Genomic DNA, 14,909 nt, shown 5'->3' on the forward strand with positions numbered 1-14,909 from the left:
TCCTCTGATGTGGCTTGGCCTGCTGTGTTCATCCAGCTCTACACCTTGTTATCCCTTTGTACAGGTTGCTAATATAGTGTATCAAAAAATGAGGCCTAGGCACTCAAATTCTTGCAGAACACCATTAATAGCAGCCTGTTCCTCCTAACTGTTAACCAATCCTCAATTATGTTATTACCCATGACCTCTTATGTAAGAACTGTTCATGGTCAACACCTTTTGAAGCAACTAGAGAATGTTAGCACCTTTAAACAAATGCAACATACGAATGTTTCATAATTGTCCTGTGAAACACAATGTGTGATGGTGGTGGGGTGAGGAGGAGGAGAGAAAGAATGGGCTTTTTTATTTTTTTTTCAATGGAATTCATTTTCGTTTTACTTAATAGCTTTCTCCCCACTCCTGAGTTATAAATTTTCCCTTTTGAAACCTCTTCTCATCGCCCATCCACTACCCACCTGCCCTCCACTTTTAGTTCAAATTTCTACTTACAACATTAGTTCCTTGGTGAATACTGACGCAGAATATTCATTAAAGGACCTCAACCACTTCCTCTGGCTCCACGCATAAGTCCCCCTTTTCCTGGAGTGGATATACCCTTTCCATAGCTACCCGCTTGCTCATAATATATATGTATAAAATGTCTTGGTATTCTCCTTAAACCTACTTGTCAAGGACATTGATCATAATGGCATAAAACTCAGAACTGTGATGACTACTGTAGGATAGTTATGGATAAGGAAAAGACTGGTCCTTGGGGAAAGTGCTAAATTGAGGGAAGGCTAATTACAAATGTATTAGGCAGGAACTGCAGAAATTAGATCGAAGGTGGCTATTTGATGATAAACCCACATCTGACATATGGAGTCTTTTACAGACCAGTTTATCAGAGGTCAGGACTAGCATGTTTCTGCGAGGATGACAGATAAGGATGGCAAGATTCAAGAACACTGGATGATGAAAGAAATTGAAAGTTTAGTCAAAAAGAAAAAAAGAAATTATATGTAAGGTTTAGGAAACTGGCATCAGACAAGGCCCTTCAGGAATATAAAAAGGAAGCAGGAACAACTTAAAGAACCAAGAGGGCTAAAAGGGGCCATAAAATATCCTCGGTAAGTAGGATTAAGGAGAATCCCAAGGCATTGTACGTGTATTAGGATCAAGAGGGTAGCTAGGGAAAGGGTAAATCCACTGATCTGATAAAAATGTGTAAAACTATGGGAGGCACAGATAGGGTGGATAGTCAGCCCTTTTCCCCAGGGTAGAAATATTAAATACGAGGGGGAATAGATTTATGGTGAGAGTGAAAAAGTTTAAAGGAGATGTGTGAGACTAATTTTTAAAATTCAAGGTGGCAAAAGGTGCCTGGAACACACTGCCAGAGGAGATGGTAGAAGCAGATACAATAGCAATGTTTAAGGGGCATTTAGACAGACAGATTAACAGGCAGAGAATGGAGAGATATGGACCATGCATGGCCAGATGGGATTAGTTTAGAAAGGCATTACGGTCAGTGTGGACATGGTTTACTGAAGGGCAGGTTCCTGTGATGCATTGTTCTATGTTCTACAATTCATCAGGACACTGGTCCCAAGCCTGGTTTAGGTGTAGCCTGTTACAAAAGGAACAATTCCACCTTTTCCCAACACTGAGGTTTGTGTTCTATGCAACAAAACTTCCCATCTCCTACAAAACTCCAAGCCACACGTTTAAGGTTGATTTACATGATCCTACTCCAGTTTGGGTAGGGGTCTGATAGAATTCCAGAAACCACCACCTTTTAGGTTGTTTATTTAATCAGATCAAGTACCTCAAATTCCCTCAGCAGAAACTCATCACTAGCTCTATGCGTGCTGTTGGTCCCTTGGGATCTTGTACTACTGAGGTAGTGTCCCTAACTGAGTCAAAAGGCCTCAAGCAGGTTCAAGTCCCATCTGTATGTTATAACATCCGAATAGTTGAAAAAGAAATATCTTTATACCTGCATCCCTAACTGGACTATCCCGTGCCACTGACATTTCTTTCCACCCCACACGCAGCACCAACAAACTCCTTAAACTGCCATTTCTACTAGGGTCAGTTTGCTCATCTAGGTGTAGATATGGCCTTGACCCACAAAGGCAAGAAATTTGTATCTACTGGATAACGACAAAGGCTGTGGCTCCTCTTGCATTGCACCTGAAGACCCTTACCACTCTGAAATTACTCACTGATACAAATCTGTACTACTTGCTAACCTAAAGGGCTGGATTGCTTGTTGAATCAAGCATCCAAATAAGCCACTGATGCCTAACAATGTCTGCACCTTGAACAAAAAAACTCAACTCTAAGCTCAAGTTCCCTCAAGGCATGCTCTTCAGAATCTCAATACTCTCCACAAAATCGCACACCCTTAAGTTACACTTGCAGGGATACAACTCCTTAGTCCTTCATTTAGTCTGTGTATTTAATCAAATGAGCCTACAGATTTAAGTTTTGCTTTAATTACTTGATCTAATTAAAGATTAAATACTTGAAACAAACCATTCCAAGTATTAGAAACAAAAAGAATTTCCTTTCCCCTCTGCACTGATTTCCCACTTGCACCATATTTCCACCTATTAGATCAATAGAGGTTGCCTACAAAGTGTATGAACCTGATGTTTGTCATTAGTCCCATTTTCAATTTTAATCTCTATATTTTTAGAGATTTGATATGCCCCATCTTTTGCTGCCCTCCCTTTCCAATTATAGGAATATTTCTAGTCTGTATTTCAGCTGTTGTTTCTATGAAGTAATTCATTACTCTTTACCTGGTTATCTTTGATTTGAATTTATATGGGCCAGATCCCTTTTGAACTCAATAAAATTAATCTTCCTCCAGTTGAGCGTTTTCTCATTTTTCTTCCCCTCTTCCTTTTCCATAACTCTAAACTTAATGGTATGGTCACCGTTTTCCAAATGTTCCCCTATTGTAACATGCACTTCATTCCCCAGAACTAGATTTCCTTCTGCTTGTTTCTTCTTCACTGGTTTGGATACATATCTCAAATTATTACACTTCCATCTTCCTTTTAGACTGTTACTAATGCAGTCTACATTAGGATAACTGAAGTCTTCACCATTACCACTAGTTCTTTCCAGAAATGTGAAAATACCTGCAAACTTCCATCGCCTTCCTCTCAACTTGGTGGCCTACCACACACACCCAATAGCATCACAGGTTCTGTTGTTCCTTGATTTTAGCTAAATACGTTGTGGCCTTTGAACCTGCATCAGCTCTTTCTAGTGCATAACAATATCGTCAATCAATACAACCTGCTCTTTTTCTTCCTTCCCCATCTTTACCAAGTACATTGTTAACGGGAACATTCTATCCCCTTGACAGCCAGGATTCCATTGCTGCTACTATATTTAAATTCCATGAGGCTACTCATGCCCACACAGTTCTTAACCTTATTTTCAAAACATGCAGCCAAATGCATCACCTGCCTCATTTCTCCATTTGTGGATTACTATATTCTATACTGTCTCCTAGTCCTCTCCAACTTGTATCACTCTAATAGTGCAAATGCTGTCAGCCCTCATTCTGTAAAATTAGTTTAACCACCCCACCCCAACTGAATTGCACTTGTTAATCTCCCTGGCCTCAGCACGAATGTAAAATCCATTTTTATTGCAATTCAGCAGAAACTCCCATCCCAAAGTGACACACTAGTTGACTTGGACATATATCACTGCTCCTTCAGTGTCACTAGGTCAAATCCTGGAATCGTCCATAACAGCATTGAGTGTGTATCTTTATTACAAAGACTGCCAGCATCATCGCCTTCCAAAGAGCAATATACACAGCCTTGACAGTGACTTCCGCATCCTGTGAATGAATTGAAAAGAATCTTTTTGCTGCAAATATCTGAAGCTTTTTCTACATCATTTCTCCAACCACAGGCAAAGTAGAGTGCCTGCAAAGTCTGAGAAGATAAATGCTGGTGACTGCAGCACCTTCAGAACAGCCACTGTTAGCCCAATCTTCATTCTACCTTATTTGTCAACCTCAGTGCAAAAAAAAAGGAAATGCAAGTCACTAACCTTCAGGTCACAGGTGGTATTGAGCAGTAGGTTGGATGGTTTGAGATCCCGATGAAGGACATTGGCAGAGTGGATGTACTTTAACCCTCGCAGGATCTGATACAGGAAGTAACAGATATGATCATTGCTAAGATGCTGAGTCTTCAGCAATTTATACAGGTCTGTTTCCATCAGGTCCTGTACAATGTATCTGAGAACAAAAGTCAAGGAAACCACAAATATTCCAACATAGCCTATGCAATCTGTTGAAAAAAATAAAATGGTTTCAACTGCAAAATTCATGATTTAACTGTAAACCATTTGCCGTGACACACAATTGAACTTTGTAATGTGACTCTGTAAAACTTACGTCAAATGGAAAAACTCTTCCCATTTATTTCAACTGACCTGGTTTTTAAAAATCACATTCCAGATCTATGGTATTGAAACCACAGAATGAAACTCCTCAGGATGTCACAGAACTGTACAGCATGGAAACAGACCCTTCAGTCCAACTTGCCCATGCCGACCAGATATCCTATATAAATCTAGTCCCATTTGCCAGCATTTGGCCCATATCCCTCTAAACCAATCCTATTCATATACCCATCCAGATGCCTTTTAAATGTTGTAATTGTACCTCCCTCCACCACTTCCTCTGGCAGCTCATTCCATACACGCATCACCCTCTGCATGAAGTAGTTACCTCTTAGGTCCCTTTTAAATCTCTCCTCTCTCACCTTAAACCAATACCCTCTAGTTTTGGACTCCCGCACCCCAGGGAAAAGACCTTGTCTATTTACCCTATCCATGCCCCTCATGACTTTATAAACCTCTATAAAAGGTCATTACTCAGCCTCTGATGCTCCAGGGAAAATAGCCCCTGTCTATTCAGCCTCTCCCTATAACTTCAACCCAGGCAATATCCTTGTGAATCTTTTCTGCACCCTCTCAAGTTTAACACCCTTCCTACAGCAGGGAGGCCCAGAATTGAACAGTATTCCAAAAGTGGCCCAACCAATATCCTGTACAGCTGCAACATGACCTTCCAACATCTAGATTTAATGCACTGACCAATAAAATGGAACCATTCCAAACACCTTCACTATCTTGCCTACCTGGGACACCACTTTCAAGGAACTGTGAACCTGCACTCAAAGGCCTCTCTGTTCAGCAACACTCCCCAGGACCTTACCATTAATTGTATTAGTCCTGCCCTGATTTGCCTTTCCAAAAATGCAACACCTCACATTTATCTAAATTAAACTCCATCTGCCACTCCTCAGCCTATTGGCCCACCTGATCAAGGTCCCTGCGTACTAGGTAGTGGACAGCAAAAGTTGCCTCAAATTTTGGTGTCATCTGCAAACTTACTATCCATACCTCCTATATCCACATCCAAATAATTTATACAAAATGACAAAAAGCAGTGGACCCAGGCACCAATCAACGTGGCACACCGCTGGTTACAAGTCTCCACGATCAGCCTCTGTCTTCTACCTTCGAGCCAGTTCTGTATCCACATGGCTAGTTCTCCTTGTATTCCATGTGATCTAATCTTGCCAACCAGTTTACCACAAAGAATCTTGTCGAATGTTTTACTGAAGTCCACTGCTCTGCCCTCAATCCTCTTCGCTACTTTTTCAAAAAACTCAGGTTTGTAAGACACGATTTCCCACACACAAAGCCAAAGCTATGTTGACTATCCCAAATCAGTCCTTGCCATTCCAAATGTATGTAAATCCTGTCCCTCAGGTTGCCTTTCCCTTAAGTGGGTCACAAATATACTCATTACCCTGCACCTATATCCAGATATTACAGTGATTAAAGTCAGAGAACTTGCAGGATTGCAATTTTATTTAATCTTTTGAGTGTTTATCAAGTATGCAAATTAAGGGACACAGTATGTCACACAACCCCTCGAGCTTTCTCCACCATTCAATAAGATTGCGGTTAAGCTGATAACTGCACACTCCTGATTCACCTTTTATCCCTTTTCTTTAAAATAAGAATCCACCTACCTCAAATTTAAAAATATTCAAAGACTCTTATTGCTCCACAATGTTATCACGAAGTGTTGTAAAGACAAAGAAATTCTACTCCTCTGTCTCTCAACTGTGTGACCAATTATTTTTCAGCAGGTCACATCTCATTCTAAACTCTCTCCACGAAACATGCTTTCCACACCAACCCTATCAAGATCCCTCAGGATCTTATACCTTTCAGTCAAATCACCACTTAATTTTAACTCCAGCAGATACAATTTAACCTGACCCAACTTTTCCTCATAAGACAACCTGGCCATTTCTGGTATTAATCTAGTAATCCTTCTCAGAATTGCTTCTAATGCATTTACATCCTTCTTTATGTCAGGAACTTGTACTGTACAAAGTATGCCAGATGTGGTGTCACCAATGGCCTAACTGAAACATTACCTCCCCATTTCTGTATTGAATTCCTCCCATAATAAAACATTCCATTAGCTTTCCTAATTACTACCTGGACTTGCTAACCTTTCTCAACCAGTACGCTCTGAAACAAAAGATCCTTCCACATCTCAGAGCTCTACTATTTACAAAGTAGGTTTTATTATTCCTTCCAAAATGGGCAATTGCACATTTTCCCTCATTACACTCCATTTGCCAGATCTTTGCCCACTCACTTAACCTTTTGCAGTCCCTTCATAAGTAATTTTCCTGCTTCTTTGTCATCAGCAAATTTAGCAATGATACTTTTGGTTTGTTCAACTAAATTTACAAACATTACAAAAAGTTGAGGCCCCTGCACCAATCTCTGTAGAATCTTGTTACATCTTGCCAACCAGAAAGTGACCCATTTGTGCTCGTGCTTAAACTCAAACCAAACCAGCCCATCTTCCAATCTTCACAAAATTTTACAGCCTATACTTTGTGTATATTTTCCACAATAAACTTTGGTACAGCACTCTATGAAAAGTCTTCTGGAAATGAAATCAAATCAAAGTGCAATACATCTACTTTTCCTCCCTTTGCCCACACATTGCTTCAAAGAATTCCAATAAACTGGTTATACATAATTTTGCTTGCACAAAAATGTTGATTCTGCACAATTAGCTTCTGACTTTTCCCTATGAAAATTAAGTCAACTGGCTTGTAGTTTATGTTGTCTCCCTACCTTCTTGATTAAAATAACTTTTGGATTGACTAGTTCTCAATTTAATGGAATCTTCCCAACTTAAGCAAGTTTGGAAAATTATCATGAACACAACTGCTTAACTAGACACTTCATTTAAGATTGTAGATCAAGTGCATCAAGACCCAGAGGCTTGTCAATCCACAGTTCCAAAGATTTGCTCAATATTGCTTCCGTTATAATTTAGATTTTGTTTTTTAGTTCCTTTCTCCACTTCATTTTATGATTTACAGCCTTTTCTGGGATATAACTTGACACCTATAGCAAAAACCTACGCAAAATACCCGTTCAATTAATCTATTTTATTTTTTCCATTATTAATTTCCCAAACTCATTTTCTATTTATTGGATCAACATTCACTTTTTAACGTCTACAGAATCTCTTGCTGCTTTTATATTTCTAGTTAGCTTTCTTAGTACTCAACTTTTTAGTTTTTCATCATTCTTTGCCTTTAAGTATTCAGTCTAATCTTCTGAGCTGCCACTTGTCTTTACATAATTATGATCTTAAAGTTTGATAGTATCTTTTAACTTTGTCAATCACAGACGATGGGTCCTTGGCTTGGATTTTTTGTCAGAAAGAAGCTATTCTGTATATTCTGAAATATCTCCTTAGATGTCGACAACTGCATCTCTGTTGACTTATCCCTTAATTTAATTAGCCAGTTCACTCGGGTCAGCTCTGCTTTCATGCCTTCATAATTGTCCTTATTTAAGTATAAAATTTGAAACCTCCCCTCAAATTGAACCTAAATTTTAACCATATGATCCCTGCTACATAGGGGTACCTTCACTACGAGGTTTGCAATTAATTCTCGCTGTGCAATACCAGATCTCATGTAGCCCTTTCTCAATGAAATGTCAGAAGCTAATTGTGCAGAATCAACATGGCTTTTTTTAGGCAAGGAAAATTATGTATAACCAGTTTATTGGAATTCTTTGAAGTAGCATGTGGGTAAAGGAAGGAAAAGTAGATGTATTGTATTTTGATTTGATTTCCAGAAGACATGTCAAAGTGCCGTAACAAAGGCTATCGTGGAAAATAAGCTGAAAGTGTAGGCTGTAAAATTTCAGGATGTTTGGAAGATGGGCTGGTTCTGGTTTGAGTTTGGGCACAAATTTTCTGAATTCGGAATTCAGAATGTGCTGTTTTAGGAAACTACTGCAAAAAACATTTCACAAACTCATGTATTCATACATTCAAAGGAAGGGAAGTCTAACATTATGTCTCAACAATTGTGGTCTGGGATTAGATTTGACACGAGCACATGCTCAGCAAAGTTTCATGCATCCGGCCTAACAAGATGCCCTGATAGCAACATCAGAACAGTAGTACAGTACACGCTTTGCACAATTCTCACAAATCCCACACCTTTGCAGACTTTCAGAAAGGTTGAAAATGACTGTCCCATTGTATACATTTATGCATCTGCTTTTGGGCCAAACACCAGGAATGGACTTGATACAGCTCATTTCCTTTCATGCAAGGCCCTTACAATCAGCATATTGAAGAAGCTTACATTGAATTAAAACAAAGTTGCTGGAAAAACTCAGCAGGTCTGGCATCATCTGTGAAGGAGAAAACAGAGTTAATGTTTCGGGTCCAGAACTGTGTTCTGAGAAAGGGTCACCAGACCTGAAACATTAACTCTTTTCTCCTTCACAGATGCTGCCAGACCTGCTGGGCTTTTCCAGCAACTTTGTTTTTGTTCCTCATTTACAGCATCCGCAGTTCTTTCGGTTTTTACATTGAATTAACCCAGGTTGGATTCAAAATCATGCTCAAGGGGCGAAAGGGCAGTATGCTAACATCAAAAAGACATTTATATTTTTATAAACGTTGTTTAATCAGGATACACATCTTTCATCTGGTCAATGGTGGGGGCTCGGATGATGTCATTGATGCCAATGATATTCTCATGTTTGAAGCGCAGCAGGATTTTAATCTCACGCAGAGTTCGCTGGCAGTATGTCTGGTGTTCAAAAGGGCTGATCTTTTTGATGGCCACACGAACTTTATTCACATTGTCATGGGCTGAGCTGTAAAAACAGAATTTTTCACTGTATAGAACACAAATTCACTGAAATGCTAACACCCAAGAAGGACTGACACCACTAATATCTGCACAAATTCACAGGATTAGAACAGACATAAAAATATCTATTTTCTCTTTTAAACAGAAAATGTATAAAAGAAGATCACAATGGTTAAATCTTTAAATAAAAAATCACGACAAAGAATATAGCAGTTGAGTGACAGATTAATTACTCATCAGCAGGTACCCCAATATGAAGCTTTGTGCAAGATATACTGCACTTAACTGCGCCTTCAAGTCGGTTTAACACTAGAAGATCACTCAGACAAAGATGGGGAGGGTTAGAGTGAGTAATGGGGCAAAAAAGAACAATAGCAAACAAATGAACAGAGCTAACGTCTACTCAGAAAATGTGAGGAGAATGACTGGTGCGTCAAAAGCACCTTCATTTAATAAAAACAAATTTCCTTTTCATAAAGCCATGTTGGCTCAGCCCAATTGTACTATAGTTTTTAACATGTCCTCTTGCTACGTTAGTAACAAATGTCAGCATTTTTCCAATGACAAATAGAGTCCCCTCTTTTCTTGAATAGGGGTGTTAAATTTATGGTTTTCCAATCTGCTGGGATCTTTCCAGAATCTAAAGAATTTTGGAAGATTACAGCCTTTGGTAAGCGAGGGTCCTGTGGTATTGTGACAGTGCCCCGACTTCTGGGCCAGGAGGTCCAGGTCAAAGTCCTAGCTGCCCCAGGCAAGTGTCATAACCATCATAAAACGTCCGAACAGATTGACTGAAAATATCTGTAGCATCTTGTAGTTACTTCTTTAAAAGCTGAGAATGCAGGCCATCAGGTCCAAGAAGATTGATGGTTTTTGTCAGTTTTTTTAAAGTTCCTCTCTCCCTTTTCTACCTAATTTTATACTATTCGTGGAATACTTTTTGTCTATTATGTTGACAGATACAAAATGCTTGTTCAATGCTTTTGTCATTTCCTCATTTGTTATGCATTCTGAATCAGAATTTAAGGACGAATGTTTACTTTAGCTGCTCTTTATGTACTTGCAGAAGCTCTTACTGTTTGCTTTTATACTTCTTGCTCATTTACTTGGTCTAATTTCACTCTTCATTTTCACTAGTTTCTAATATTTTCCCATCCTGTGACCTATGACTAACTTTTGCAGCACAGTATCACTTATTTCACTATAACGGCAACCTTCAACTTAACTGTAGGATGGTGCATCTTTTGCAAAAATAAAAAGTCTTTCCTTCTCAATGGAATATTTAAGAGTTACACAAGTGCGTCACTGCTTTTCTACTGCCTTGCCTTTTAAACTATTTTTTCCAGTCTGCTTCAGCGCAATGTAGCTTTATCTTTGCAATTAGGAACAGGAGTAGGCCAGTCAGCCTATCAACCCTGCCCCATTATTCAATAAGATCATGGCCAAACAAATACTTCAATGCCTTTTACCCAATCGCGATAACCCTATACACTAGTGATAATTAGAAATCTTTCAATCTCCATCTTAAACATACTCAAAGGCTGAACGTCCACAGCCCTCTGCTTTAACTGTCTGAGTTTCAGTTGCATTTTTAAAATGAAAATGGCATTTTCAAAAGTATTAATATCTACTGAACATCAAATAGTTTGTGCTAGACATACCATAATTTAAACATCACCTTTAAATCAATTTTACACCGGAAAATAAATTGCATCTTAAATGAGAATGGTTTCTGAGCAGCTAATTATCTGCTGTAAATACCTGAAATACACAGTCATTCCTCTGTATTTACACATTAGTTCCCGACAACCCCTATGAATGATGAAATTCACAAGTGTGGAGCTCATTTAAAAATAGGTTAAACATCACAGGTACGCAACTTTTGCCTGCAAAAGTGTTAATTTTTAAAGATACAGTCAGCTCTGCTATAACACGTTTCATCAACACAAATTCACTAACATGACTGACGAATAGCGGAATGCTATTTCTGAAACAGAACTTGGTTATAACGCGATTCCATCGGTGCGCAGAGTACGTGTCAATGTCACATGATTGTCTCAGACTTTGTTGTGAATGCATACAACGTTAGTGCTGAGACTCCGTGCCGGCATCACGTGATATTTCACGCTTTGTGAAGAGCTTTCTGAGAGGGGTACAGTACAACCACCTCCCCCATCACGTCATCTTAACATTTTTAAGCTAAAAAGTGTTGAGTTTACTTTTATTTCATTATTAGATATGAATTAAACATTTATTCAAATTGTGCTACCCTTTGTATTAGGTTTGAGTGATTTCTGAGCAATTGAGTGATTTTTTTGGTGGTCTGCCCCAACCCCACTTCTTCCACAGACTCTTATTTCTATAGCGCAATGTTGCACAGGAACACAACAATCGCGTTTTATAGCGGAACTGACTGTGCTTATGTTTCGATGCAGATAGGTGAATTAGCAACTCATGATTTTGCAGATAAAGATTTATTGTACTTACAATAACTGTATCTCTGCATATATGTACATATATGTATTCCTCTAGATCATATCTTCTTGCAACGCCCCGAATAACCAAACAATCCACTGATATTCCTCAGAAGATACCTCATTTCTCAGCGGAGGGTTGATTCTCGGTGCACGCCATCGAACTTTGAGGAATGTCTTTGTTTTAATTAATTTGCACTTTCAAGCAAGAGAAATCTAGGTGTGCCTTGTGGGCTAAGTGCCACTGCACACAATAAATTATACGATTGGGCTCCAGCTTTAAACTCATTGGATTAAGTGGCACATACCACTAATATCTGTGGAAGAAATCTGTGGGTAATTGCCCAAATTCATTGATTCCAAATACCATAGAAACAAGAGGCAGGTGGATGAGTAAACTCATTTTATGGGGAAGTCAGACTGTTTAGAATGCCACTGGATGAGCCAATATTAATTTCTGTGCATTCTTTGAATGTTCACAAAAAAATTCCAACATCTGAATGAATTAAAATCTTCTAGGTAGTAACCCAGTCATGATGGAAGGAGAAAAGTGCATGCATCCACCCTGTGGCATTATATCTTTCAGTTTAGGTTTTAACTGTTCTATGGATGTTAAAATGCATCAGTTAAAGCAAGCACAGTGGAGGTGGTTCCTGTACGTTCTCAACTGAATTGAAATAAATCTACAGTACAACTGTAGATTTTAGCCGGAAATTGAACTCAATCTGGACGGACTATTTCGCATCATGTAATATCAGGACACAGTACTAGTGATTCCAATCCTCCAGTTGCAGTGACAGCAGCAAAACCAATCCAAAGCAATGAATTAGAATCAAAAGTAATACTAATACCGTAAAAACTGTTATTATGACCAAGGTGAAAGTGCACATGTATTAACAGATTAAATATGCCTAGATACTCAGCTGCCTTCCCATCATTCAATAGGCTGAGCAACCTCTGGCAACAGTAATAAGATCACTTAAGAGTTCAAAGCTCTTGCCAGCCCAGCAAGAATGTATGGTTCAACGGATCAAAAGAAATGCTGGCCTTGATTTTTCAGTCAGCAGTGAAGAAAAGCAGCTGGTGTTCATTACTCTTATAATTGCTAACAGATATTTTGTGGGTTGGAGTGGCAGTTTACAGATTCTAGAGATCATTTCCAGTAAGGTGCCCTTTACTACAGATCTATGACCTGACAGCAGGACAGCAATGAGTCTCTTCGAACAGACTGAACAATCCACTCAGACACGCAGTCTAACCAAGTAGTATAAATTAGAACATTCAATTCATTGTAAAATCATCCACTGAGGGGCAAAGACAGACTGCATTGGGAGAGATCAGGCAAAAGAAAAAAAGCTTTAAAATATCTTCAACAATTAAATTCTGCTGGAATAAGACTCCATACTCTAAAATCAAACCAGAAAAATAATTCTGCAGTAGTGAATGTTGACAGCATCGGTTTGGCCACATCTGGAGTATGGTGTCCAGTTCTGGTCACCTCATTACAGGAAAGATATGGAAAGCATTGGAAAAAGTGCAGAGGAGATTTACCAGGATGTTGCCTGGAATGGAGGGAAGGTCTTACGAGGAAAGGTTGAGCCTGCTGGGGCTTTTCTCTTTAGAACGATGAAGGATGAGAGGTGACTTGATAGAGGTGTACAAAATGATCAGAGGTATAGAGAGTAGACAGCCAGAGACTTTTTCCTAGGGTGGAGGTAGCTTTTACGAGGAGACAGATTTAAAGTGAAAGGAGGTAGATAATCAGGGAGACGTCAGAGGTAGGTTCTTTACTCAGAGTGGTTGGGGCGTGGAATGCATTGCCGGAGAGGGTAGTGGAGTCAGCCTCATTAGGGGCATTTAAGCAGCTATTAGATAGGCATATGGATGATAGTATGAGGTAGCGGTGGAGGTTAGATAGACCTTAGGTTCAGGATAAAAGTTCAGCACAACATCATGGGCTGAAGGGCCTGTACTATTCTATGTTCTATCTAAACGTGGCAGCATTAATTTTTTTGCCACATAGAGTGGGTAGGTATTCTACCTTTCTACTCTTACATGCATTTCAAAGCAGAGGCTCAGTAAGGTAATGACTCAAAGCTCATTCAAGTAGTAGGGCAAATTGGACAACTTCACTTTTGTTAAATTTGCATGTTCAGACTCAGTAAATTGCTGCCCATCTGCACCCTAATAACAGAGTGTGTTGATAGCATCAGTTGCTTCTATTGCAGAACATCAGCCATTGTTTTGTGTCCAACACAATCACTGAAAATACTCAAGACAAACCAGCATTTGGAAAAAAGCCCTTCGCTGAATTCACCAATTCTGAAAAACCTCACTTGAAGTATTAAATTTCATGCTCGTCCAGTTACAACCACCTCTACATTTACACAGTTCAAATTCTTAATCTGGGGGTTAACTTTTGTAGGAAATCTAGTTATTTTACTAACATCAGAATGATAATGAATTTGAAGTAAATATGGCTTTTCAGATAAAAACAGTTTGTATGCTAAGTGCCCCGAGATTCTGAGATAGCTGAAGAGTGTTCTTAGCAGTATGTTTCGTATGAAGCCAATCATACGAAGATCATTCGCTACACTGCAGTTAAGTACTATTTAAAACAGGCCATTTGCTTACAGGTACTCTCTGCTCCTTTATCTTCATAAAATTGATGTTGAGTTGCAGGTGAACCTACTTTCAATGTTAGATTTGCATTTTTAAATTTTCAGCCTTTACGAACCAACTGTGGAAATTGAAAACAGACAGTCCAAAGCACAATTATAAATTCAACAGCAGATTACAAGCACAAAGGCAACCTCAACCTTGTCATCTTCAATCTAATAACAGGTCTTTGGAGCCTCAAATAATGTACAAGACGATAACCACTTGCACAAAATCCAGACTCACGTGTACAGATTGCAAAAAGGCTGATTATTTATAGACTAGAGGCATGTCATGGTCAGTGGATTTCTACTACCCTGGCACAGTTGCTTCACTCTGTATTCTAAGTGCAAACATCCCTCACCGAAGTAAAGCTGAAGCAGTCAAATTAAAGAAACATGAGTAGTAGAACAGAAGACAATTTCCAAGAATATAGAAGTTATTTAACTTCATGAACAAGTGAGATTATCACAATCCATTAAAATTAGCCACATTAAGGGAAGCATTGAATGACCCTCACTAA

General features: G+C 39.0%; 1 protein-coding gene across 1 annotated transcript in view; it reads right to left on the minus strand.

Annotated features, from left to right (window-relative positions):
• Positions 1-14,909, minus strand: part of mapk1 (mitogen-activated protein kinase 1) — a 48,164-nt gene that overhangs the window by 31,929 nt on the left and 1,326 nt on the right. The window contains exons 2-3 of the mRNA XM_048611692.1: positions 9,076-9,279; positions 4,069-4,258 (exon numbers count right to left, since the gene is read on the minus strand). Of these exons, the coding sequence (XP_048467649.1) occupies positions 4,069-4,258; positions 9,076-9,279 (394 nt within the window). The remainder of the gene's footprint in view (positions 1-4,068; positions 4,259-9,075; positions 9,280-14,909) is intronic.

Source organism: Rhincodon typus, chromosome 24 (genome assembly GCF_021869965.1).
Source record: "Rhincodon typus isolate 14 chromosome 24, sRhiTyp1.1, whole genome shotgun sequence".
Lineage (NCBI taxonomy): Eukaryota > Metazoa > Chordata > Chondrichthyes > Orectolobiformes > Rhincodontidae > Rhincodon > Rhincodon typus.